General features: G+C 39.3%; 3 protein-coding genes across 13 annotated transcripts in view; 2 read left to right on the forward strand and 1 right to left on the reverse strand.

The window, feature by feature from the left end:
• The window catches only part of Pms1 (PMS1 homolog 1, mismatch repair system component), an 86,976-nt gene extending 82,056 nt beyond the window's left edge, over positions 1 to 4,920 (reverse strand). The window contains exon 1 of one of the 3 annotated variants that reach the window (XM_028886861.1): positions 4,821 to 4,920. The gene's annotated coding sequence lies outside the window, so the exon portion shown is untranslated. Of the gene's footprint in view, positions 1 to 4,790 lie in introns of all 3 variants that reach the window. The other 2 variants (XM_028886870.2, XM_028886878.2) reach the window with 2 other exon arrangements.
• An 85-nt stretch (positions 4,921 to 5,005) lies between these two features.
• Ormdl1 (ORMDL sphingolipid biosynthesis regulator 1) lies at positions 5,006 to 27,305 on the forward strand. 3 transcript variants are annotated; one of them, XM_037210439.1, is made up of 4 exons: positions 5,006 to 5,111; positions 6,850 to 7,030; positions 12,557 to 12,708; positions 27,219 to 27,305. In XM_037210439.1, exons 2-4 carry the CDS (start codon positions 6,857 to 6,859, stop codon positions 27,229 to 27,231), a joined length of 339 nt encoding a protein of 112 aa, XP_037066334.1. In that variant the 5' UTR covers positions 5,006 to 5,111; positions 6,850 to 6,856; the 3' UTR covers positions 27,232 to 27,305. The 3 variants fall into 3 exon arrangements, with proteins under 3 accessions (XP_037066334.1, XP_028742805.1, XP_028742813.1); XM_028886972.2 differs by lacking the exon at positions 27,219 to 27,305 and adding an exon at positions 16,203 to 17,677; XM_028886980.2 differs by lacking the exons at positions 5,006 to 5,111; positions 27,219 to 27,305 and adding exons at positions 5,255 to 5,341; positions 16,203 to 17,677.
• Osgepl1 (O-sialoglycoprotein endopeptidase like 1) overlaps positions 6,946 to 27,636 on the forward strand; it is a 29,702-nt gene continuing 9,011 nt past the window's right edge. For 2 of the 7 annotated variants that reach the window (XM_028886958.2, XM_028886912.2), the window contains exons 1-2: positions 24,577 to 26,250; positions 27,219 to 27,462. In XM_028886958.2, coding sequence (XP_028742791.1) covers positions 27,242 to 27,462 — 221 coding nt within the window. In that variant the 5' untranslated portion in view covers positions 24,577 to 26,250; positions 27,219 to 27,241. Of the gene's footprint in view, positions 7,031 to 12,644; positions 12,709 to 24,575; positions 26,949 to 27,218; positions 27,463 to 27,636 lie in introns of those variants that run through there. The other 5 variants (XM_028886922.1, XM_028886930.2, XM_037210438.1 and 2 more) reach the window with 5 other exon arrangements.

Raw genomic sequence — 27,636 nt, forward strand, 5'->3', positions numbered from 1 at the left:
ATCTAGCACCCAGACACTGTTCTAAGCTCTTCATATATGAATTGCCTTTAATCTCTCTAAGTGTGAAAAGGAGACACTGTGCAAGCATTCATGATTATCACCATTTAAGATGTGCACATTACAAATGTGAACGTTCTCAAGGTCAAAGAGCTGCTTATATTGGCCTTCCCTCCACCTGACCCACAAAAAAGGACAAAAAGCCAGGAAGTAACTAGGAAGGTTCGTATCACGATTTCCTGATGACGTATCACAAGACGTGCAGAACCACAAACTTGGTCAGAGTTCACTACAACTTGACCCAAATGTACTCCAAGGACATCTGCCTTACAGCTGCTCAACCTCAGGCTGTTTGTTCACTTTCTTCAGCAGTCACAGCACCCCGTTCATTAAGGTCTGCTGAACTCATCTCATTTGTGTCTTTACAAACGTCCCTTGGCCTCAACTCTGCAAATACTACACACCATTAATCTTAGAAGGTGTTTTTCAGGTAATAAAGAGGAATAAAAACAGAATGACTGAGTGGTTGGGCATGATTACTTCTCAAAAGTTAGATTGAAAATTTTACTTCCAATCTATTTCCTTAAATGTCCTGGTCCAAACTCATTACATCAGATTGCTGAGTCATTGAAGGCAGTAGAATCATGGAGACAAATGAATTTTAAAGACTTAAAAAAAAAATCACCATTTAGCTGTCAATAATTGAAGAATGGTAAGAACTGCTGAAATATATATATATGTATATATATATATATATATATATATATATATATATATATATATATATATATAATGATGTGCCTGTCTAGCAATGACCACATGATGCTGACAACTTGGAATGTGGATAATGATTCAATCATGTGACTCAACAGCTTGACTGACATGTCATTAGTCATGCAAATGTTTTGAAGCTCTATAATGCCTTTTTAGACCATTGAGCTCTTTTGGATTGGCTCTCAAGACTCTAGAATCACTTTTAATACAAATTAGTCAGGCCCGAGACATGTCAAATAACTATCTTCTGCATTACTAGACATTACTGTCTCTAACCATGCTGTGAAAAATCTCTGTGCAGGTATTACAGGCTCTTCATATGATGAACCAAAACAGAAACAACAAAAACAAAATCCCCAAAACTTAAAATGAAAATCCCATTACTTAAAAGACACACAGGGGGACTTGCTGTTGGTATGTAGCCCTGCCAGCTTGAAATTCATGGAGTAGACCAGGTCAGCCTCAAACTTGCAGAGATTCTTTTACTTGTGCCTCTTCAGGGCTACAACTACAAATGTACATGTAGCAAGGAGGGAGCTTTCTATCTGCCTTCATTTATGCCTAACTTCAGAAAATATTTTGGGACGATCATGATTAGCTTGACAACATGTAACTCCTCTAGAATGTTAAGTTTTGTTTTTGGTTTTGTTTTGTTTTTCAATCTTTGAAAAACAAAACAAACCTCTAAGTCATTCCACATGTTCATATGATGAACTGAACCCATAGAATCTAGTTTTAAACAAAATGATAATAAAAAGCTCGGAACCAAAAGGTCAGTTTATGGATCTTTCTCAGGCAACGTAAAGCCAGCTACCATGTAAAGAGCTAGTAACTGGGCAGCAAGGCCCAGGTGGGGAGGTGGGGGGCGGGGTGGCATTGTAACACTTTTATCTATGAACTTCCAGGAAGAGGCTAACTTTCTGGGGTTCTTATAATTCACAAGCCTTTTTTGCTACACAAAAGGAAGGCAAAGCTGACTGGTACAGCAGAAAAACAGACCAAAGGCCCAAACCCAGGTCTTAGGATCTTTACTAAGTTTGAAGCAAACTCAAATTCCTCTGTACAAACAAGTTATCACCTATAAAAACAGAGATAACTCCTTGCTGGTTGTTGCAAGGATCAAATAAAAAGTACATATAAAAAAAGGCACGGTGGGCAGCTGAAGAGATGGCTCAGTGGTTAAGAGCATTTGACTGCTCTTCCAGAGGTCCTGAGTTCAATTCCCAGCAACCACATGGTGGCTCACAACCATCTGTAAATGAGATCAGATTCCTTCTTCTGGTATATACATAAAATACATGAATAAAGAAATCTTTAAAAAAAAAACAGGCACGGTGGAGGCACAGGAGAGGATGGGGGGATGACACAGTGAAACCAATTACTTTGTGTTCTAGCAAAGAAGAAAATAACTAGGCACAGTGGCACATACATAGCTATCTATCCTCCTAGGCCTTGCAAGGCCAAGGAAGATGAAGCGTTCAAAGCAGCCTGGGCTTAATAGCAAGATCCTACTGGGGGGAGTAGAATGTCATATAAATGGTAAAACAATTATTATTATTTTGTTTATCAGCTTCCTGGTGTGCAGTACTTTGTTGTAGCAGCTGGAACAAAGACACCAACACTTTTTCACTTCCCTTTGTCTAACCAGCCTCCCTACAAACAAGAACTAGCCAAAACCTTCCCGTAGCGCTCCCCTCCAGCAGTCTTCTCCTTTTCCGTGGGACCAAGCGTGAGGAAGTACCCTTACTTACTGTTACAAATTCCCTGTCGGTACATCATCTCTAAAACCGTTGCCAGGTAGCTTATAGCTACAACCACCTTTACAGAATTCTTCTACTCTACTCAGCAGTGAACTCTGAAGGAATAAACCCTTTCCTTGGGACCTATGCTGCGTTTTTCTTTGGTTTGGTACTTAGGACCAAACCAGGGTCTTGCATATGACAGGTAAGTGCTGTACCATTGCTACCCAGTGAGGGACCAAACTCGTTTACTTCCCAGATATTACCATCTATCTGTCTCTGATATCTTTGGCTTTCTTCTCAGGAAGGTGAGCATTCCCCTACATCTCTCCCCTTTTCTTAGGTAACTTAACGCCCCAACCTAAATCTGTATGGTCATGTGATCTTGCTCTTCCCAAGACCGGCATTTCTAACAGTAACTGTCACTGCTGCCTCAGGTAAGCGTCTGTAAAACTGACCTTATTTATCATCCCCCCTCCCTCACGCTTGCCACTTAGCTTTGCTGCCTCTATTGGTGGCCACCACAGTCGGTCAAGAACTTGCCTTTGTTAGCAGACTCTATTTGTAACCCACTATCCAGCTTCCTCTTAATCCATCACTTCCAGTATCAGCCACAACAAATCCTTTCCCATCACTCACTGGAATGACCCTTCTCTCTCCCACACTCCTTAAGTACTTGGCTTTCATCATGCAAAGGATGCTTGTCAAAACCTTATCCTAAATTACATAACCTTTTGACTGCAAGTTGCCACAGTCTCAACTCCCATCTGTATGTTTAATTTTACACTGGCCTCCATACCATCCCCCACCCCAGTGCACCTTCTACCAACTTCTTCCTGGACTCTAAGGCCTGATTTATCTTCCTTCTAAATATAGATGGCCTAAATTTTACCGTATCTCAGAATCTTTCTTTCTATAATTCCTGTTTGGTAATAAAATTAATAGACAACATAAGAACTTCATAGGCTCGTTTATAACCCCCAACACACTCCCATTCCTCTACTACAAATGGAACTGAAGAGCTTGACAACTTGCACAAGATCACAACCTTCTTTTCGTGGTCTCCCCTGTCCTTCCTAACTTTCTTCGGATGATACTCTTCCCAGCACTTTTGGTTGGCCCCTTAGTATTTCCCCTCCGAATGACTTCAATAACTACCTAATTGATGTCTGGACTTGAATATTTACAAGTTGTTTCTATAATTTAAATATTTTTGTTATTCTAAGGTTTTTGAAGATTTTTTTCAATTGCTAAGCATGTTAGTCCAAATTCCCTACTGCCCTACCTTTCTAATTTCATCCCATTTTCCAGATGTGTACTAAGCAGGCCGTCCTACACAATGTGGCTCTCTTAACCTCAATGTGGTAGGATTTCCTGGGTCCCATGACACCTTCTTCCTGAGATGCCTTGTGCCAGTCCTCAAGTTCTTCTCTATTCTAATCCCCTTACCTTTAGCTACCAACAGACTGGGAAGTCCTTCCTTGTTTTTTATTTAAACCCATAAAAGGCTATTTTATTTATTCGGCCCTTCCTCTTGGCTCTGGAATGTGGTATATTAAGGAATGTGCACTGAAGACCTCTTTTGAAAAGCATGCATGTTTACATGACACCTGCATTGTCAGAACAGGATTCATGTCTGCTGAAGGAGATCAACACGGCTGTAAGTGTGCTATGAACAGAAAGTCAGCTGAGAGAAACTGATGTATCTACAAAAAGAAAGAGATTCGAGAACTTAGAATTTAGGGAGAAAACAACACATTTTAAACCCAGTCCAACTGTTCCATAGAACCAAAACAAGTACTAGATACTACACATACGTGCAAGCATTCTGCCAACTTAAAATGTTTTCAAGAGTTGCTTCTGAGATAAATATCACAAACTTTTACAAATACAAACCACCAAGGCAAAGAAAATGCAATTTCAACGATGTTTCGGAAGAAAATGGATTAATCAAGTCTTTTCCTCTCCTTCCTCAATGAGACGAACTTCTGGCATTAACATTTCTTTAGGATGTACTACACGTGGCTTTCATCGGGGATAAACACAAACCCACAGATTTTGCGACAACACACAGCACTACAAGCCGCTACACTCTCTAGCAAGACAAAACTTTCAGGTCTTGCACACCAAGGGTCCGTGTGAGGAGCTCCCACTACTGCCTAGCCGAAGCCCGGGAGAATGGACACACGTGCGCGCGCCTCGCAAGAACGCCCCTGGCCCCGGGAGGCGGCTGCAGCCTCCCCGAGCATCACCGGGCGTGCTCGATCGCCGTGACACTACCTTCTGGCTCGCGCGAGGTCAGACACTCACCACGCACCGCGGCGTGCAGTCAGCAGGCGCTCGGCAGCCGGGCCTGCTTTGCCGGACGCCTGCACAGTCTCAGTGCGCGCGCGCGCGCGCTCGGCGGGCCGGGCCGTCGCGCGCCCCTTGGCCCCGCCCACCGCTGGAGGCGGGACCGGCGCGCTCGGCAGCCAATCGGCCGCTGGCTTGGCAGGCTTCCGGAGGCGGCGCCGCGCAGCAGCGGCGCTCCGGCGTGAGGACGTACTGTCGCTGTCGCGGGGCTGGTCCGGCGACGTGCGGGCCGCCGGGAGCTGGCGGCAGGTAAGCTCGAAGGCTCCGGGGAGCTGCGGGACGGACGGACGGACGGCCTGCGGCAGAGCGGGTTTCCGCTGCGAGCAGGGCTCGCTCGCTCGCTCGCGCTGCGCAGGCCCGGTGGCCGCGGGTGCGCTTCGCGGTCGTCGTGCCCACGGGGCTGCCGAGGGATGCGCGGCTGCGAGCCGGGCGGTGGGAGCTGGCCATGGCTGTGCGCGGGCGGGCAAGGCCCGGCCCGGGTAGGAAATTCTTTGTCTGCCGCACACCTGCTGGGAAGGGTTTTCCTAGGCTGGCCTAAGTGGCCATTGGAGGCCTGCTTCCAGCGTTTTTTACATTCTGTGTGATGTTCCAAGTATTAACATTTTAAAAGGCCTTATAGACGCCGGCTTCTTAATAGAAGCAAGATTTGCGCGAGACTTTCCCAAAGTAATTTTCATCGTTGCCTATTTCCGTAGATCTTGAGAAGCGGAAAGAACATTGCACTCCAGAAACACTTGCTTAGCAGGGTGAAAATCCCTTTCTGCAAATTCTGCAATAGAAGAGTTCTATGTGCTTTTGAATGGGAGGAGAAATGTTCTAGCAATTTTCCCTCTCTCAGACAATACCCATTTAAGTTGGATTGTAACAAACTAAAGTCATAGACCCCAGTAAATTGTGTGCTCACCACGATGGCTGAGCACTAAAACCAGCTCTTAAGTGTTTCTACCTGAACATTAGAGGAGGGGAAAGCCGATGAGGGGTGACATAAAGAAAAACTAATTGGAGAGTTTGGCTAAAGAAATGATGAGAAAGAGTCATGGCTTTAACCTAGTTGTGTTACAATCTGAGCTCCTAACCACGTAAAGCTGTCTTTCCCATTACACTGATAGCTTGTTAGTTCCAGGTTCACTATTCAAAAGACAGTAGTGGCTTACACTTGTACCCCACCATTTGGAGGCTGAAGCAGGAGTACACCTGTGAGTCTGACCTTGTGGGGGAAAAAAAGGTTAAAATGTTCCATTACTTGTTAGCATCTGGCCACTAAGACTGGTTGGGTCGGTTCTTCTCCCACCTTTTCAAAGTATTAATTCTACTGGTGATTACCATGTTTGGCAAAAACTAGCCACACAGAGGAATGAAAATAGTATATGGAAAACTAATTAAAGGGAACAAAAAACAAAAAGATGACCTGAAATACAAAATGGGCTAGACTACCAGGGGAAGGAAGAGGGGAGAGCAGGAGAGGGGGAATAGGAGGGATTGGCCTTGAATATGGTATAGGCATGTGTGGAAATACCACAAGGAAACCTGCTGACTTGCACAATTTAAAACTAGTAATTAGTTTATTCTGTTTATGTATTTAGCCCCTGGCTTTTATTCTGTTTGCATTATATATCATATTTTTTTTTGTCAAAGAATTTTAAGATAGGGTCTTGCTATGTGGCCCAGGCTGACCTCAACTTTTGGCAGTCCTCCTGAGTGCTGGGATTACAGGAGTGTACCAACACACTTGGATCCAGTTTGAGTTTTCTTTCCTATTACTTCATTTTGTAAAACTGACAGGCTAGAAAACAGGCTCTAGAAAAAGAAACCATACAGGTAAGTTTTGTCTGCCTGACTGAAGTGTCAGTCAGTGAGGATTCCTTATTGCTTATATCAGCATCTGTAGACAGTGTATGTTGAAGGTGTGTGTTCCACGTCAGAATGAGGAATTGCGGGTATTTAGGTTTCCAGCTCATGGCATTGTTGATTTGTTTCTTTCCTACAGCGCAAACATGAATGTCGGAGTTGCCCACAGTGAGGTGAACCCCAATACTCGTGTAATGAACAGCCGTGGTATGTGGCTGACATACGCTTTGGGAGTTGGCTTGCTTCATGTTGTATTACTCAGCATCCCCTTCTTCAGTGTTCCTGTTGCTTGGACCTTAACGAACATAATACATAATCTGGTAAGAATTCTATGTAAAATCTAAGGTTCTGTGTTTGTCTGGGCGTGGGGAGGGGTGGGGCTGTTAAGGGAGAACAGCAATGAAATGCTGTTGAATGAATCCTTAGTTTGGAAAGATGAGAAATGTTGTGGAGATAAATGACTGGTGTTTTCATAACAACATGAAGGTTTGTAAAACGTAAATAAAACTGTAACTTGGTGTTTGGAAGGTGCGTAGTTCTCAGTCCTGGGAGTTGAACTCAAGGCCTTGTGCTGCCAGGTAAGCTCTACTGAACTACACCTCCAGCCCAACACCTTAAGGATTTTGTTAACAACTCTATATTCTATGCTATAGAAGTCCTATTTAAGCCGGGCGGTGGTGGTGCACGCCTTTAATCCCAGCACTCAGGAGGCAGAGGCAGGCAGATCTTTGTGAGTTCCAGGCCAGCCTGGTCTACAGAGTGAGTTCCAGGATAGGCACCAAAACTACACAGAGAAACCCTGTCTCGGGAAAAAAAAAAAAAAAGTCCTATTTAAAATGTACATGTTTATACTCAGCCTGCAAACATAAACAAATGTGTAATTCAGTGACTTGAGATACTGTGAGTTAATTTTAAAGAATTTTAATGTTGGTAGGATTTTTTTTTCTATCACACTTTAACATTAGGCCCTTTTCTTAGAATTTCTTCTCCCATTGTTTGCCATTTGAATAAAAATTACAACATTGTAATTTGGCTTATATATTGATTCACTAGAATACTTGAACATTAATTGTTTTATGTTTAATTGAACTCTAATAAAGATCTTTGGTTTGAATCCTTGCAATGTCTCTCTAAATTGCTTAAATATACCTTCTTTACTCAATATAAACATTTTACGCTTAAGCACATTCAGCATCTTATGGTACATTAAATATTTCTTATTGATTTTCACACTCTTGTATTAGTATGCATTAGCATTAGAGATTATTACAGACTTCATTGATTACTGAGCATATTATTCATCCTTGGAAATTGACTGTTAGGGGGAAAAACCCACTTAACACCCTGACTTTTCTTAACTTTGAAGTACTTACTAATGTGGAATGGAAAGGAAAGATGCAGATAATGTAGAACTTTAATTGAATCCAAACTGATTGTATACTTGTTAGAGAGGAGAACAAAAAAGTAGAGGAAATAGGTTTTTATATGTTATGGTTAATTTATATATAAATGTAGTTGAAGTTGATGATCAGGATAATGTGTTTGTGGAAATAAGTATCATTTAAGTGATGGACTCTGGTAGGGCATTGCTGTTGTATTTACTTGTTTGAGAGATGGAATCACCCATGGAGGTGGCATACACCTTTAATCCTAGCACTAGCTGAGCAGAGGCAGGTGGATCTCTGTGAGTTCAAGGCTAGCCTGGTCTGCATATCAAATTCTCTACACAGAGAGACCCTGTTTTTTTTTGTTTGTTTGTTTGTTTAAAAAAGAGGGAAAGATGGCTTTGAACTACTTGGTTCAAATAATCTTCCCACCTCATCTTCCCAAGTAAGTAGGACTAAAGGTGCGTACCACTGATGGTGAATAGTTTTTAAATAGTGATTTTTAGAAATACCTCACATTGGTCGTCTCCTTTTGACTAGAACTCTTGTTTTGGCTTCTGTGGGATCATTTTGTCCTTGGTATACCTCTGGTTGTCTTCCTTATTGCCTCTTGTAGGGTCTTCTTTTTATCTGTCCTTTAATCACTCGTGGTCCCCCCCTTTTTTTAAATCTTTTTTATGCTCTGTATTCTATATAGATCATTCTGCCTACCTGTACTTTCAGTTTATATCTGTAAAAGATGCTTGTATTTAGATCACCTTGAAGAAAGCAAGCAAACAGCACACAAAATCATGGTCCTGACTTAACTCTCAGCACATACAGTCTTCTCTGCCTTCCTTCCAGAATTCATCTAAAGGCTTTACTGCTTACTGGACTACTGAATTTCAAAGGTAAAGCAATATAATGTCACCCTGATCTTTCCATGAGCAAAGTGGGCACTAATAATAGCCACTCCAAGAGAGTTAGGTGGAAGACTGGCCCTGTTGGAGTAGGAGATATGGTCACTTTTGCATTATGTAAGTGCTTTTTCCTATGAAAGCCTTGTTTACTGTTTCATTATTTACTTGCCTCTAGCCTCATTTCTTTATCAGATAATTATTACAGTAGTGTTCTTCTTCATATGGCTCTTTTCTACCCTCCCCTATTCAGATTTGACTTAGAAATACTTTTTAAATGTGTGTCTACACATGGCCTGTTTCTAAGTCCTTCAAGGATTCTCCTTTGTGTTTATGGTAAAATCCCAAGCTCTTTGTGTGGCATAATTAATAATTATTAAGTACAGAGACAGAAAGTCTATCTCTGGTCATCTAGCCCCTGATTGAAATACAGGTTGTGTTTCACAGTTTGGAAAAACAGTACTGTTGTTATGTTTTTGCCTTGGCTTCAGGCTTTCTCTTCCTGTTCCTCACTCTGCCTGGATGATTCGTGTCCAGCAGAACTACTTGAGTTTCACATCCTCTGGGAATCTGTAGGATCCTCTGCATTCTATTATATGTTCGGCATAGTTTTATAATTACTTTGGATTTTGAAACAGGCTCTTTCTCTGTTCCCAGGCTGGCTTTGAACTCTTGGCATTCATCATGTTTCTATTTTTCAAGTGCTGGGATTTCAGGACTGAGCTGCCACATCTGGCTTGTTTATATTTTAATTTCTGCAATCTCTGATGATGATGATGATGATGATGATGATGATGTGTGTATGTATGTATGTATGTATGTATGTACTTATTGAATAAATAATATTTAAATGTACTATAGATGCCATTTCCATTCCCACCTCCTTTGTTTTGATGTTGATTGACTAGTGGGCACAATAAGGAAATCATGTTTCTCATTTATTGTTAGTTCACCACACTAAAAACCTAAATTTAACTAGCTGTAAATATAGCAATTACATTACTGCAACTTGAGGTTGCCTTTGAAAATAGCTTACATTTCAGCCTACATTTCAACCTATTAGAAGTGTGAACTCTGAATGCTTTTAAGCATGCAAAAGTGAAGCTAATCGGTGTAGTATGAAAACCTGCACTGCTTTTTAGAGCCTACAGTGATATCTTTTATTTGATGCTACAGTTCATTCTTTTTTTTTTTTAAGATGTATTTTATTTTCATGTATGTCTGTGTATTCATACATACGTTCAGATGCCTGTGGAGGCCAGAAGAGGGTGTCAGATTCCTTGGAACTGCAGTTACAGGCAGCCGTGAGCTGTCTAATGTGGGTACTAAGAACCAACCTTGGTCCTCAGCAAGAGCCCTTTCCACACGCCACACTACAGTTCATTCTTGAAGATTATGAATGAAAATTCTCTTTGAGTCAGTAACTTTTAAGTGCTAGTACACAAGATACGTATTTTATTTTCCTAATTATTTTGGTTTATGACTAATGATCATTAATGGTTTTGTATAAAAGGTACTAAAAGTGAGCATACTAAGAGAAGAGATTGTCACGAAAGATGGCGCGCGCGTACGTGTGTGTGTGTGTGTGTGTGTGTGTGTGTGTGTGTGTGTGTGTTTTGCTGGGAATTGACCTGTAACCTTACACATGCTACACAGACACCATCACAGAGCTAAATACACACAGTGCAGACTTTATTATTTTCCACTGAGAGGGGTAAACTTTTGAGTATCACATTTTAAACACCGGTGAGTGCAGTGTGGTTTGAAGAAAATAGCAGAAGGATTGTTCTTTTTCCTATATTCTCACAGATAATATGTTATGAAATAGTTCTTTTTTCCCTTATAAAACAGTAATAGTTAATCAAAAATTATTTTTAACCTCTTTTATTATGTTTAAGATAAAAACCACATCCACATACATTAAAGCAAAATAAAATATTGTCTATTAACTAGTGCAGAAGACTATAGAAAATTTTTACATTTCATGAGTTTTAATCCATTTTCCCAGTTTGTCTGTGATTATCTTGTTGATTTTGTTTTCTTAATATTTTACAATTTATTTCTAGTTTCTACTTTATGAAAAACTTTTCTTTCTGGTTTTTAGCTTTAGGTGCTTGGATGAACCTAGGGTGGTTTTTAGCATACGCATGCCAGGTGCTTCACCAAGCCACAGCAGCTTTAGTGATAAATGATCTATACGCCAAAATCTATGTAGTTGAATTAAACTTTTGAAGTTTTTCTGAAAATTGTATACATGAATACTGTTATTTACACTGTTTCCACCCCTTGTCCCCACCAACTTCTCCTATTCCCTCTTAAATTCATGACCTTTTTAACTCTTGGAGGGAGTATTATCATCCCCAAATGGCAGAACTAGGTCTAAATTTTTGAGAGGTTAAATACTCTTGAGAATTTTAAAGACACACATTTTCTGTTTCACTATTCCTTTTAGCCTATGTGAAAGTGGCTTCCTTTTATAATGTAAACACACCTTGGCTTAATGTCATCCTGCAGTGTGTCCAATACTTGCTCTATTCTAGGTCCTATTCCTCATGTATTGGGGCCAGTGGAAAACAAACATGCAAATAACACAGTTCATTGCACTGAAATCTATGCATGCACATAAGTGAGGTTAATTATTACTAATGAAGTTTAATTAAGAAGTGGTCACTGAAACAGCCATCTTGGATGAGGGAGTTGGAGTGGTGACATCCAAGCATTTCATTACACATTTTAAAGGTTTGTAAAATCAATGTACAAAATAATAAGTTTCATTGTGGCATTTTCTAGAGTATGAATACTGATGCCGTGTTCCTATTGTCCCCACCCTGTACCCCACCAGCCATCCCATTTCTCCCCAACAACCTCCTCTGCTTTCACGTTGCTAAGTGTACATTTCTAATATGAGAGAAAATATGCATATCTTGTCATTTTCCCCACCCTCTTGTAGTAGCCTTCTTTCATCCCTTTCTCCCTCTCAGCCCTTCCTCTTCCCTCATCCCTTTCCTACTTCCTTCATGTTCTACATATGTTTATATACTTAGAGCTAGAGTCCGCTGTGTGCCAGAAAACATGCAATGTTCTATCTTCCTCTCATTCCTCTCGTTACTTCTTCCCCAAAGGATTTACCTTGTCTTTGTCAGTTAGATGCACAACACACACACACGCACACACACACGTTTGTTTACTCATTAGTAGTGAATAAAACTCTTAAGGGGTACAAATAGACATTTTCTCTATTCATTACTTTGTTGATGAGCATTTAGGCTTGTTCCTTTGCTGTTATGAACAGTGCAATAATAATAAACATAGATGTAGTGTATGCTAACATTTATTTTATGGAAACATGTTACTTTTGATTCCCCTTGTATTGGTTTTAACCAAATAATAGTTATGTACCCCAGAAAGCTTTATACTACATAGATACTGACTATAATTTTTCACTATTACATGATAACCTAACTTGTCCTTAATTTAAATCATATACTCACCAACAACCTAGAGCCATCATGATACATACTTGCAAGAATAAACTGTTTGATACCCTCTGTTGCTTGCTTTTCAGGGGATGTATGTGTTTTTGCATGCAGTGAAAGGAACGCCTTTTGAAACTCCTGATCAGGGTAGAGCAAGGCTCCTAACCCACTGGGAACAGCTCGACTATGGAGTACAGTTTACATCTTCTCGGAAATTTTTCACAATTTCTCCAATAATTCTGTAAGTGGTAGAAAAGTTAAGATATAATGGATAGGAGAAGAGTGTTTATTTATCAGATTTAATTGAATTTCAAAACAGTGCTTTATTAAGAATTTTTATCAGTAAGTAGCTGCCACAAGTAGAGTCATAGGACACAGGCATAATTTTTAGCAAGTTGATAACAAACCAGTTTTACTTGAATCAATATAGCTAGAAGCACTATTGTTCCATCATTGAATCTCAACATTCTAAGCTTCATAAGTCAAATACACTGTGTCTTTGTTTCTTATAAGGAAATTATAAACACCCTATCATTCTGTATTACTCATCTCTGTTCAGATGGCTCAGGACAAGCTTCTTGAGAAAAGACTGGTTTACAAACATCGAGGTCAAACTTCAGTTAGGAGACTGACCTGCATTGAATCTTATATGATCTCATATGCTTGATGTGCTTGCATGTACAGTTCTGACAGTGGCTGGGGATGTAGCTCAGTGGGAGAGGACTTGCTCAACATGTACAGCCATGAGTTTGATTCCCAGCCTCACATAAAACCAGGCATGATAGTGTACACTGTACTCCCAGCTCTCAGGGGGTCAAGACAGGAAGTTCAACAACTTGTCCACACCTGCACAGCCAGTTGAAGGCTGTCCTGAGCTACATGCAGCTTTTATCAATGCCCCATACCCACCCTCTCCCCCAAAAATCTAACTAATGGTACCTGACTTAATCTTGAGGCTCTAAGAAACAAGTCAAATAATTACTTGTAAAGCATCTATTGGAATCTGGTGTCTGCTTTCCTCCCAGTACCTACATCATTATTCCCTCCATTTGAATATTTTATCCTACCCAATTTCTACCTAAGTATTTCTTGAATGTTTTGTGTATAGTCCTGTTTTTGTCCTTTTGGTCAAATTGATTCTAAATGAAATACCATCTTCTTTTTTCTCCCTTGGCTATATGTAGGGGTAATTGAGAAACAGAAATGCATATTTTCCCTTTTAAGAGTTCATAAGTACATAGATTGCTAACACTGTAGCATACAGCTTCATACATAAAACTACATCCATGATACAATCAATGCAGTCTAGAGTGAGGGAAAAGATTTTCTAAGAGAGATAAGTTTTAGATAGATGTTATCATAAGTGAGGACATTTTCAAGAGAGAGGATCATAAAGCAATAGACCTTTTCCTTTCATATTTATCAGATTTTATGGAAATGGGTTGGTTTCATCCCATGTAAAATTAAACTCAAAAGGAAAATGTCTTTATAATTAAAAAAAGTAAATGTAATAGCAGGAAAGATAGTTAGACGTCCTTAGTACAGGTGTGGGCTATATTGGTTTTAAGCTATATGACATTGGCCTTGCACGTGCAGAGACACTACAGCTAGGATACTTCTCTGGCCCTTGTTGGCTTTGTTTTGGCCATGTTCTTGAAACCCTTAGGTTTCTGTAAAACATAGAAGATTGCAGTTTAATATACATAAAAATCCTTGACATACAGTGAATTTTCTTTCTTTTTTTTTTTTTAAAGATTTATTTATTTATTATGTATACAGAGGAGGGCGCCAGATCTCATTACAGATGGTTGTGAGCCACCATGTGGTTGCTGGGAATTGAACTCAGGACCTCTGGAAGAGCAGTTGGTTCTCTTAACCTCTGAGCCATCTCTCCAGCCCCATACAGTGAATTTTCAATTAGAGATATACCAAAAAGTCAAGTAAGATCTATCTATATACAGTCTTTCTGGTTTTTAAAATATAATTTTGACCCACAGTTATGATTTCAAACATTCTGATTAAATTCCTTGCATAATTGTATCATTTAGGCCATCTGTATAGTATTGATTTTTTTTTTTTTCTATTTCTTTTTGTGGCCCTGCGTCAAACCCAGGGTGCCCTGAAGTCTTAAGTCAGTTACTTAACATCACCAGCCCTGATCATTTTCAAATGTACTTCCATATTTGCTTTAATTTATCAGGTAGGTGTGACATGCTGTTACCACAGATTTTTGGATAAAGAAACAGACTCAAGCCAGCTGGGTGGGTAGCATATCCTTTATCCAAGGACTATGGAGGCAAATGGGTTCAAGGACAGCCTGGTCTACATAGCAAGTTCTAGACCAGCTAGAGCTACTTAGAGCCCATCTCAAAAGAAAGAAAAAAGGGACAGATTCCAATCTATTAGATTGGTAAAGATCTTGTGGCTATTTTGAATCAAGAGCCTGGATTAAACAGAAACTTCTGTCTTCTGTTGCAGGTCTCTTTCTAATGTAAACCTTAGCAAATAAACTGTTTTATGCTGATTCTACCTGGAATTGCATTTCCTTAGAATCGTCTGGGTTATTTTAAGAGTAGGGCAATTTTCATATACTCCATTCACATGTTACTAATTTCCATTAAAAGAAAGTGTGATAAGGTAAAAACATGCCAAGATGTATCCTTTCCTTCTGCCAGATTATAAATCAAACAGACATTAGCAACAAGTCAGTAGGCTTACTGAATACAATGGACAATGCCCTTCTGTTCAGTGGTGAAAGTATAAAACAGTCTTCAAGTCTGTGAAAGCATGAAGAAAGATTTTGCAGCAAAAATTGAGAAATAGTGGCTGTAGAGAATGCCCACTAGTTAAAAGCACTACTCTTCCAGAGGACCTGGGTTCAATGCCCAACACCGTCATGGCAGGTCACAGCTGTCTGTAATACCATTTACGAGGTGGGAAGATCTGGTGCCCTGCTCTGTTCTCTGCAGGTACCAGGCATGCACGTGGTACACAGACATACACGCAGGTAAAACACTCATGCACATTAAATAGTTTTTAAATATTTTTTTTAGTTGAGGAATATGGTTTAAGTGGAAGATGACAGAATTTCTTACACTAGAAAGTTCTGAAAAAGATATGTACAATCTTCTGACAGATGTTTTTACTTGGAGGTAACTCTTCTTTTCTAACCATATTATACAAAATGTTTCCCTTTGTGAGACTATAAAGTTAGAGGAAAAGATCTTTTTCAGGGTTCCAGTTAGACTGGTTATAGACTGCTCTGCTATAGCAAGAAGATGATAACATCAGAAGGGCAACTGAATATGTGCTTCTCTCAAAGATGCTGATCCATGTATGTGGGAAAAGTTAGTCTCCAAAGCTCTGCACCAATCATTGGTGGCCTTTGCTGAGCCATAGAATACCTTGAGAATACAGCAGGTGCTTAAAACCAGATCTTTTCTTTAGAACTGCACTGAATACAGATCTACACTTGACATCTCATAGGTGTATGGAACCTATTTGAAAGCCGTCTGCTTTCAAGGATGCTAAACATCAGCTTGCTTCTATGCACACTGCAGAAATGTAAGATGTGCACCTCATTTTTGAAACTCCAGATCAAAATATTTTGATTTAGTATCAAAATGATTTTATTTTTATGCATTTGTGTTTAGTGGTCCCTTTTTATAATATTTTTCAATTCTAGGTAATTTCATTTTGGGATGCCATGTGTATTCTAACTTTTTATCTCTGCAGATACTTCCTGGCAAGTTTCTATACGAAGTATGATCCAACTCACTTCATCCTAAACACAGCTTCTCTCCTGAGTGTACTTATTCCCAAAATGCCACAGCTGCATGGTGTTCGGATCTTTGGAATTAATAAGTATTGAAATGTTTCTGCAACTGAACAAAACTCTTACAGCTACTGTGTTCCCAGTAAGGAAAGAGTAGTGAACTGCACTGTTTCTGTGATAATGTGAAATAAGAGGTATTTACATTGGAGGGCCAAATACTGGTCCTTCATAGCCTGTCTTGAGGAGCAGAATTCCACTAAGGGATGCCTCTGTCTAATGTGCTTGGTATATTTCTGAGAGAGGTTTTACAGGCAGGCTGGGCAGGCCCAGCTTAGAAGTTGATGGCAGTACAATGAGGGTACAGTAACTAAATCCAAGGGGTTTATAAGAAACTAGGACCAGCTTGTAGTGAATGGGCATTCATTATGTTAGGGAAGGAAAACTCAATGATCTATTCATAGTTTAAGCAGACTTCTATAAAGCAGAATCATCTGTATACAAGTTTTTATTACTGTATATGACTTTATATGACATACATCCTCTTATTTTATACAAGCCCCTTTCTACTTTATATGTATGCTCTTTTGGTTTTTCTAGCTAAGTATTGTGTGTTGATAAATGAGGTCGTGTTTGTGTTTATTACATTACAGAGTTTATGAAGGTTCACCTTCATGACTCACTCTGATAGAAGACAGGCAAGGCTCTGAGTCAACATTCTCATTTTGGAACAAAGTGGATTTTACTGCTTTTCCAGAAGCAAAGCTGCTACACCAATTAAGAGAATAACTTATTTTAAGTAGTTCAGGTTTTGGGTAGCTTAAAGATAATTGTTTATTTGGTTGTGCAAATTAGTAAAGTCTGTCATTTTTCAGAAAAGGAAATGCAAAATGGAGTGACCTGCTTTGGGTAGAACTATTTCTCCAACAGCAGAACTGAAGCAATGGATTCTCTGTTAGCAAGTCAGAATAAAAGATAACATTGTCTGGTCTTAGTTTCCTGCTCTTGATCCCCACAGTTTGCCTATTAATATGTCCTTTAAATGTGTGAGTCTTAGTGTAAACAATCCCAAATGGTACCTATATCCACACCAACAACTATATTGAATTCTTGTGATGTGGGGAAGCTTCCTATAGTTGCTAGCATTAATTGTATGAAATTACTACTATGAGAAATATATTTCTAAAATGTTATAAGATAAAGCTGAAAAACTCAGTAACATAAGATTGAAAACAGTTGTAGACCAACTTACAAGTCAGTTTGTGGCAATAAACAGACTTAGGGGTAGAGATCATTGTATCCTATTTCAAAAGTACTGAGTTTAAAAATCAGTTGTATGATGCTGCCTTTGTATGTTTGTCTTTTCTCGTGTATTTTTCAATTACTGGTAATTGATGCTTTAATAAAAAGTTTTCCTTGGTGTAAGATTATTTTAAAAGTTTCCAAGACAGTCATCAAAACTACATTGACACTTCAGATTTATTTTTAAACAATTGAATTTGTAAAATTAACTAAAAAATGTTCCTCTGTTTAACTTCATTTTTAAGCTTATATTTTTACACATATTTAGAAAAAGTTTGCCCCATGTTTTCTGTGCTTTCTACTTTCAGTGCTTTAAAACTATTTACTCATAGCTGTATGGGGCCTACCCAGTTATGCTATTTTAGTGCTACAGAGTCTGAACAAGAAAAGCCTGTTCTTCGCTGGAGGTGCACACAGTGTAGGTACTTCAGGAAGTAAAGAATGCCATAGCGGTAAGGGTATGGGATGTGTGGACACCTGCTTCATCTAAGGAGTGGAAGGTACAGCGGTCTAAAGAAAATTGCCAGTAGGAGTAGTAACAGATGCTAAGATTCCTAAACACCAGGGACATGTTAGCAGTAGAGGCAGGGAAAAGCAAGGAGAATGGCAACCATGAGTATCCCAGCAGTACGGCATGGCACGGGCTGGGTTACAAGGCGTTCAAAATCAGAAATAAGTGGATTTTATTCTTAGCATGACAAAGCTACACAGAAGATGGAAGGGACTTGTATTTAAAGCTCACTGCTGTTGAAATGAGCCAGAGAATAGAAAACAGGAAGAATATTTGGGAAGCCACTGCAACCAGGCAGTTCATACTGAGAAGTAGTGAACGAAATGATGAGCTACTGGTAAGAGTTGTGCCTTGTGGATGTGCTGATGAATGTTGGAAAGCAGAAAATGAAGTGACTTAGTATTTGGTCTGAATACTAGGTGAATGGCTGTGTTCAACCTGAAAAAAAAATGCCATTTTTATAAATGTATACTTTAACTATTAATCTGGATGTGGTAGTTTATGCCTGTGATCTGAGCACCAACAAGGCTAGGGGAGGAGGCTGCTGCAAGTGCAAGGCCATCCCACCTTAACAACAACAAAACTTAATTAACTCTAATGAAGTCAGGACACATACTGGTGACTTAGTGGTGAGCCACTAGATCTTTCAAAGATTTTCCTTACAATTGTGTGGGTTCGTATGTGAGTGCAGTGCCTGCAGAGGCCAGTAGAGTGTGTACCATTTCCTGAAGCTTGAGTTCCAAGGGATTTTGAGTTGCCTGACTTGGGTTCTGGGAACAGAATTGGAGGTGCACCTTTTAGTGCTACGCCACCTCTCCAGCCTGTCAGTGCATCTTGAGTGAGGTAGGTTTTACTGTGGGGCCCTGGTAATGGTTTTCTATGGTCCTTCTTTAAGGTGGTTGCTGCCTTTTAAGTACAGCTGACTGAATCAGCAACTGCAACTCTGCTGCTATTAGCAGGGTAGGCCTCAAGGGCCGTAGCTGGCGGCTCCAACTCCTGCACACCTACAAAGGGAACTTAACTAAACCTCTTCCCCTCTAAAAAAGGTCAAGATTCAAAGGTTAAGATGGAATTCTGCTCTTCAGAGGCTGAATAGCAAGTAATTCACCTCCTCTCCTTGCTCATCTCCTCGCTCCTTCCCACCAGCCTCCTGACCGCAGGTGAATTTTATTTAATCAGACACATCTTTGCGTCATTAAACAAACGTTTAAGAGCATAAACAAAAGTAACACACCTTGAAATAATATCCTACAAAAGTTTTCTATTTCCTTCATGCTAATTTTCACTGCTGTATGTTTTTTCCAAGCTGACTCCTGTGTTTTTGACATGCCACATTCCTTTTTAGGTTTTAGGTGGTGTTACTGTCTCCCAAACTAGATTCTAAGGGAGCATAACAACAACTACTTAAAAGTATCTGTGAATCAGCCTAATATGTGACAACATATCTCAGTGCTATGTTAGAAAAGTACTTAAGACTGGAATTCAGTCCCCTATATCAGCTCAAATAAGCACTGATGACTACTCCTCCAGTAAGTTCTGATTTAACAGTAATAGAGGACAGCATAACTCATTTTATAATGAAGTTATGAGCTGTTTATATTGAGCCAAACCCCTAATCTTTATGCCACAAAACTCTTAGCTACTTGTTTAAACTTAACAGTCTTGAATAAGCACTACTAAAGCTGTTACATTTTCCATAAAATACAGTCCCACATTTCTCCCACTTTCAGTGACTTCTTTAAGTTCTACTTTGATTTAATTGTGTAGAATGCAAGGTAAATACAAGAAGGGAGCTGATGAGAGTTGCCTATAATACTACCGTCTCCTACATGCTTTTTCTTTTTAATGCAATATGTTACCACTTCAAATATTTTGATATGATCATTGGTTTACTTTGTGTAACAAAAACCTCACATCTTCAGCATGAGCTGTCAAGTGATGGTTTCCCTTTTAATACACTTAACAAAATGGATTCATTAAACCAAAAGCTAAGAGTTTTTCTTATCAAAATATTTTGTTAATTTTGGCCTATCTTATCTAACTGAAGTTTGAGTCATTATTACACAGCATATTAATTGTGTTTCTTACATGAATATATATTATCAGTAAATATGACCCCCAATTCCCTTATCCTATTCCGAATAAAAATAAATGGAATATAACTCAACAAATTTAATATAATCCTTTTAACAGAATAGAAAGTAAGTTGTAAAACTATGTCTGAGATCAATGATTCTCAACCCATGGGTCATGACCCATCAGCGATCAAAAGACCCTTTCACAGAGGCTGCATATCAGATATCCTGCATATCAGATATTTACATTCTGATTCATAATGGCAACAAAATTACAGTTATGAATAACAATGAAGTAATTTTATGATTGGGGAATCACCACAACATGAGGAACTGTATTAAAGGGTTGTAGCATTAGGAAAGTTGAGAACCACTGTCTTAGTATATGTTGATGTGAGAATTTGGAACAGGTTGAGGACTGATAAGTCAGGCTTAAGTAAAGGGACCTAAAAGTAAGTGGGTTATGGGGGTCGTGCTTATGAGGGAAGATACGGGATTTTTTTGTCTAGTCAAAAAAAAAAAATGTGCTATAGATTTTTCCTTTTGGTTCCAATTAAAAATGACTAAGCAAGTATTTTACATGTATCTTAATTTTTCACTTGTCCATGAATGAGTACATAAACATTATAAATACCAAATTCAGAATATTGAATATTTGGGGGGTAAGTATGCATACTGCTTCAGCTTTATCAAGTAATGGGTGTTGGGCTTAGAGACTTTTTTCTCAGTACTTTTTCAGTAACATAACATAGTTACAAAGTGTTAGTAAAAGTAAATGTCAGCCAGATGTAACTACATGCCTGTGGTCTGAGCACTTGAGGTAGAGTAATATGGTCCACAAGGAGTTCCAGACCATCCAGGCCTACATAGTATGACCTTGTCTCAAAGCACAGAAAACTTAAGCTTTCTCTGTGTGTGGTTTATTCCATATTATAACTTATTATCCAACCCTTGATAAACAGCTGTGGAGGAGCTCACCTATAGTTCCAAGGTTCTGGATTTGGGCCTTGTTTTGTTTCTTAGATAAGGCCTCTGTAGTTAGTGCTGAAGTATAGATCCCCCTGCTTCAAACTCTGAATGCTGACACTATGAGTGTGTACCACTATGCCTGGTAAGTTTCTCTGTAATTTTAAATTTAGCATGGAAGCTAGATTGTCTTTGTCTTTGTCTTTACATTTTTAGTAAGTATATATTATTTATTATATATAATATATATTTATTAAAAATCTCAAATATAAGAATTACAATTAGAAAATAAATCATTAACATTCTAAAATGAATAAAATGACTTTTTCCACTTAAGCAGCTCTAGATTTTTATTAGTCTTACTTTGCAGAACACATTTTTCAAGTATTTTTGTATTATGGTTGACCATATATTATCAACAGGATAAATATATGGGTTTTTTCTTCATATTTTAGTTTTCAAATATGTGAACAAAAATTAGACAAAGTATTAGCTATTTCCTGAGAAAATACAGCAATCTTTTGAAACAGATATTCCTCCTCTTTTGAATTCTCATCCAACTATATACTTCTCTCATTGCATTGTTAGCATAGAGGAAGGGTAGAGACCCATTCTCTCTCCCTTCCCTTTTACAACCACACATGGACCCTACACACTTAGGGAGTGGAGCTTCCTCAAAAGTTAAATTTGTGTGATCCAGCAGCTCTGCTTTTGCGGAATGGTATGGATTCAAAGGCTCCTCTAGAGGCTGGTGCTAAAGGCTTGCTTGTAATAGATGTTATTAGGAGATGGAGCCTTTGAGTATGGCACTGGAGTCATCTCTTGCTGCACCCATTCTCTGATTCTCAGATGTCATGGAGTGAACATGGTCTACCTTGTGCTCCCATCTTGGTTTTCCACCTGATCAAAGTCCTAAAGGAAATGGAGCCATCCCTTCATGAACTCTACCTGAAAGTGTTTTTGGTGACAATGATGAAAAGCTTACTAACATGTTATATATCTGAAAGAAGTAAAAGCAGGAGTGCAGATGCATGAACATTCGTGTTCACAGCAGCATCTTCACAATAGCCAAAAGATGAATGAATGAAACAACACATGCACACAATGGAAAGTGATTCTACCTTTAAAAGGAAATTTTGATTTATGGGAGACACAGATTAGCCTCAAAGACAATATGAAATGATAGTAATAATATGACCAATGTGATTATGATTTCCACTTGCATTCATAAAGACACAAAAGAGAATAGTTGTTGCCAGGTTAAAGTATTAAGGTTTAATAGGTACCAGATTATATTGGGAAGATAAATTTTGGAGGTCAGTGGTAGTGAACACAGAGCAATATGAGTGTTCTTTAGATCTCTTCATTTAAAAACAGTTAAAATGATAAGCTATGTTGAGGGAGATCGGCTCCCTCTTTTTCCCCCAGGCTACTCTTGAGGAGAAAGTGAGAAATTTATAGATAGAAGTATAGAGGAGAGAGACAGAGAACACAGGATAGCTTGGGAGGGCTTGGATCCTAATCCACCGGCCCCTTCTGTCTCTACTAATGGGCTTTTTAAAGGAATGCCAAGGGGTAGAGCAAAAGACCTCCCCCCAGCACAGCCTAGGGTAGACCATTCCAGACACTTGGTGACCATGCACATGGTCAAGCCATCCCCTAATGCAGTCCAACTGTGCAAAGCAAGCTCAGATTTATGGAATCTACTTTTAAAAAGGAACTACTTGTTTTAAATAAGATAAGTAATGAAAATTTTTTGGTCTGAGTTTATCAGATGTTACTGGACTGGACATTGTTAATATATATAATGGAGTTTTTTGTCTGGATCTGTCAAATGTTAATGGACTAGACATTGTTAATGTAATCTTGACTGTATATTGCATATACTTATTGAAGATAGTTTTTCTTGTATTAGTTATAAGCTTTTTTAATTTTAGACAAAAAGAGAGGAAATGTGGTGGTATTGTGTTCCCCAAAATATTGTGTACTCTAATAAATTTATCTGGGGTCAGAGAACAGACAGCCACTAGATACAAAGGCTAGAAAATGGTGGCACTCACACCTTTAATCCTAGCATTCCAGAGATAGAAATCCCTCTGGATCTCTGTGAGTTCAAGGCCACATTGGAAATAGCCAAGCATGGTGACACACACCTTTAATCCCAGAAAGCCAGCCTTTAATCCCAGGGAGTGGTGGTAGAAAGCAGAAAGATATATAAGGCGTGAGGACCAGAAACTAGAAGCTTTTGGTTGGTTAAGCATTCAGGCTTTTGAGCAGTAATTCAGCTGAGACCTATTCCGGATGAGGACTCAGAGGCCTCCAGTCTGAGGAGACAAGACCAGCTGAGGATCCGGCGAGGTGAGATAGCTGTGGCTTGTTCTGTCTCTCTGATCTACCAGCATTGGCCCCAATAACTGGCCTCGGGTTTGATTTTTATTAATAAGAACTTTTAAGATTCCTGCTACACAGATCTCACTTGAAAACCTTTGTGGGCTCCCACACTATGTATGCTATATCTTTTGCCACAAGATAGCCTGAAGGTCAAGTTGTAAAATAAACATATCGCAGCAAACAAAATGAAAGAAAAAGATCTGCCAAAAATGAGACCAGACTGACAGTGCCTTGAGTAGAAAGGCCATAGCTTGCATGACAAATTTACAAAAGGTGTATGACTCAAGTGGGAAGTAATTCCTTTTCTACTGCTTTCATCCTCTGCATATAATCTGGATTTGACCTGCATTGTGATTTGCTCAACACAAAGTGAGAGACAAGACTCAACTATCCTAGCTTCAGCATTGTAATATTTTCCATAAGTTAATGCATTATTAGTACTAATGGCTTTTAAACAGTAGTTCTCTAGCAGTTTGTGATGTGTGACTCAGTAACCTAGGGTGCAGTTACTTCTAAGCGAAGGCTTGTAAAGGAATCAGATGATCCTGCCAGGCTATGGCTATATCTGTGGCACATCACTCAGCCTTCTCTAAGTTACTCTATACTTACTGTGCATTTCCATCCCACTACTTTTCTATTGCCTATTACCTGCCTTTTGCTAATAGACTTTGGGAAGGTTGTAGATGTAATTCTAAATGGTCTTATTAAATAAATAAAAAAACACAGAGCCAAATAAAGAGTTAAAAGCCCAGAGATGGAGCAGTAGCCAAGAGCTAAGACCACCTTATCTTACCACTTGCTGCTGTCCTTCCCCTGAGAGAGAGACCACCTTCCTGTGCCCCTTTCATTGCCTTTTTGTTCTGCCTTCTCATTGGCTGTAAACCCAACCACATGGCTTCCTCGTCACTGCCTGTCTATACAGACCTCCAGGTCTCTATGGTTGGTACTGAGATTAAAGGCGTGTGTCATCATGCTGGCTGTGTCCTTGAACACACAGAGATTCTGCCTGCCATGTGATCGGATTAAGGGCTTGTGCTGCCACTACCAGACTTCTGCTTAATGGCTTGCTCTTAGCTCTGATCCCCAGGCGACTTAATTAACATACAAATAAAATCACATTTCAGCACAAATAAAATATCACCATATTAGGTGGTTCTAAAGTTTTTAGCTCTCACAACTAAGAAAGTACCTCCCACAAAGGGAAAGTAACGATAAATGTGTGATAAAGTGAAATCCTGGCAGGTCTACAGGAGTGGGCATTTGTAGTCACAAGTACTATGAAGGCTGAAGAAAGAATTACTAAAGTTCAGGGGTTAAGGGCCAGCTGAATAACACAGCAAGAACCCAAATCACTTACATTTGTATAATATTTCATATTTGTACACACTTCTTAGTGGAACACATTTAAGGAATAAGTATTGCAAAAATCTTCCTGTTAAATTCATCTGAAGGTTACAAATGAGTTTGTATTTTGGCATTTAAGCAAAAAGGGTCCAGAATCAAGGTTGCCCTAGCTCAATTCTAATGTTAGTCTGCTGCACTTACTCTGTGACTTTAAAATCATCCAAATTTTGTAGCCGAATTACCTGTAAAATGATGTCCTGAGCATTAATAGTAGGCTGGCACAAAAAATGTTACCTTATTGTTACACATCAAAGAAAAATGTCTCATTTAAAAAAAAATGAGCTCGATATTGTAATTATGAATTTGTACCCGTTCCTAGGGTGTAGTCTGTTGGTCTGTGATAAGATTTACTTACTTACTTTTTTTTCACTCAGACCTTCACACTCTGCAAGGCAAAGATGTGTATGCTGGCACTTCCCGAACCTTGCATCGTAAAGCCTTTGCTTGCTACAGTTTTAAAGGTTGGTAGGGAGAAGATTCGAGATACATCCATTCAAGCTTAATTACAAACCAAGTCAACAAAACCAAGACGATGCAAAAATTAGTACTTGCTACACAGAAGGTTGAGTACATAGTGATATGGGGCTATAGAATGCAACACTATTTTTTTTACTGTTTACAACTTATTTGGCTGACTTCGTGATAACAGAATGAGCCAGCCACAGGTGTTTCCTTGGGATGGAAAGCGGGAGCGAAGGCTTAGACTACAACCACGAGCACTTCCATCCTCTGGGAATCCAGTGCTAATTCTGCTGGTGTTCTGACTTCTGATGAAAATACCCTTCCCCCATGAAAGTGGAAGGTGTCTCAGGTAGGATGACAGTTACCCTATCCTTTTTCTCACGGTGGCACCAAAAGGAAAGGCAGAACTCTTTCCTAAAATGTAGCATCGTGTGGGCGCAGTGCAATCAGAGCTGAATTCGGACCCCTCTTCATAGGCCGTTGTCAGTGTGACCTGTCTTGGCGCTCACAAACCTGGCAAGAACGCCGGAGGGCAAGCTGCCAGGCTCACGACGTCCTGAAGCATTTCTCTACCAAGCGGCTCCCGAGCCATAGGAAACACTGCAGCCGGAGAACTGTGTCGCTGCCCCGTGGCGTCACTTCCGGGCGCCGGCGCTCCGAGCGGACGCCCGCAGCTTCCCAAGGTGGATGGTGTTGCACAGGTCTTACCTCGGAGGATTTTTTAAAAAGTAGAACTGGTCGGAGCTCCTCTCCAGTTCGCCGCCGACAGAGGCTCCATAGCTTCCGAGCCAGCTGTTTCCAGCTGTGCTGCCCAAATTGAGGAACTCTCATTCGTCTGGGGTGGTGTGGGAGCTCACGGCTCGAATCTGCAAATAGTTCACTCCATCCTGGTCCCTGCAGGTCCGCTTTCCCAGCTGAGACGTTGGCTTTGGTTTCTCACCCCAGTTTTGCTCGTTCCACACATGCCTTGCAGTGTGCAGGTGCTAGGGTGTTTATATATAGATTGCTATCTTCTGGGGGTGGTGGGTGGGAAGAAGGATTTAGAAAGAAGGTTGGGGTAATGAACCTATTACAAAAAAAATGGAGATGTGATTCCAAACATTGGATAAAAGTATCTGCAGTTGTTTTGGCCGAGACACGTTTCATTTAGAATGAGCTTTATGAGAGAACTTGTTTTCAAACCACAAAATTAAATTTTGAGTGGTGTGTGTATATTTTAATAAGCTGAACTAAGTGCTGTACACTCTGTTTTGGAGAGGAGGCCCAGGAAATGGGAGGTCTTTTCTTGTTTTGTTTTTATCTGTTCTATTTAATTCATTTTAAACAGGACTATCCACACAACTATTGTACTGTAACATAAACTGTTGTATAACGTGAAAGTTGAGCATTGTTTACCCCAAATGCCTGAACCCAGAAGTGTTCCAAATTTAAAATTTTTTTTTTTTTTTAGTTTTGGGATGTGTCATATACATGACATATCTGAGGGCGAGACCCAAAGCTAAACGTAAAATTCGTGTTTTATTTGCATCCTATAAACGTAGCCAAGGCAACTTTACATAATATTTTTAGTATTTCTTGTGTTTCCACTAGCAAGTCAGGTGAGTAGAGTGATTTAGATTTTCACTTTAGGGATGCTCAGCTTGGAATATTAATGACTTTGTATGTTTCTCACTTTTCTCTTGTAAAATCTAATTTATTTATATTCAGTGATTTATAGGGCCTTTATAAGATTTTGATAACTTTTACTAATGTTCCTATAATTTTCTAAGAATGAATACTTAAAAAATAAATATTCACTATTTTGTTTAAGTCAATGAATTAATCGCAAATGACAATTCCAAGTAATGTTTCTGTAATTCTTTTTCTAGGAATCATTTGTAGAGTAGAAAGTATGCTAATATTAAGTAAGACAGCAAGAGTTTTTTCCAAACCACCAAAGAGTAACATTTTTGGACTTTTAAGAAGTTTTAGTGTTTGCCCTAGAAGACTTTTTTGTCACAAACTGGTACTGGGAATTGAAACCAGCTGTGATGATACAGCGGCTGCTGTAGTGGATGAAGCCGGACATGTGTTGGGAGAAGCAATGCATTCCCAGACCGAGGTTCATTTAAAGTAAGTAGAAACTATTTTGGTCATTCCCTGTTTTGGGGGGTTGTTTGTTTGTAAAAGAAAAACGAAACCATTCTTTTGCATTTATCATGTATAAAAGTCAAAATTTAGTAGTTAAATTCTTACTACTTGGAAAACCACTGACTACTGCTATACACATAGCCATGTCTGATGGTG

Source organism: Peromyscus leucopus, chromosome 13 (genome assembly GCF_004664715.2).
Source record: "Peromyscus leucopus breed LL Stock chromosome 13, UCI_PerLeu_2.1, whole genome shotgun sequence".
Classification (NCBI taxonomy): Eukaryota; Metazoa; Chordata; class Mammalia; order Rodentia; family Cricetidae; genus Peromyscus; species Peromyscus leucopus.

What these genes read in the sequence shown, in the direction of transcription:
- Ormdl1 (XM_028886972.2), top strand. Translation starts at nt 6,857, where the DNA reads ATGAATGTCGGAGTTGCCCACAGTGAGGTGAACCCCAATACTCGTGTA. An exon ending in CGAACATAATACATAATCTG is followed by an intron (nt 7,031 to 12,556) that starts GTAAGAATTCTA and finishes CTTGCTTTTCAG; the next exon opens with GGGATGTATGTGTTTTTGCA. An exon ending in ACAATTTCTCCAATAATTCT is followed by an intron (nt 12,709 to 16,202) that starts GTAAGTGGTAGA and finishes TTATCTCTGCAG; the next exon opens with ATACTTCCTGGCAAGTTTCT.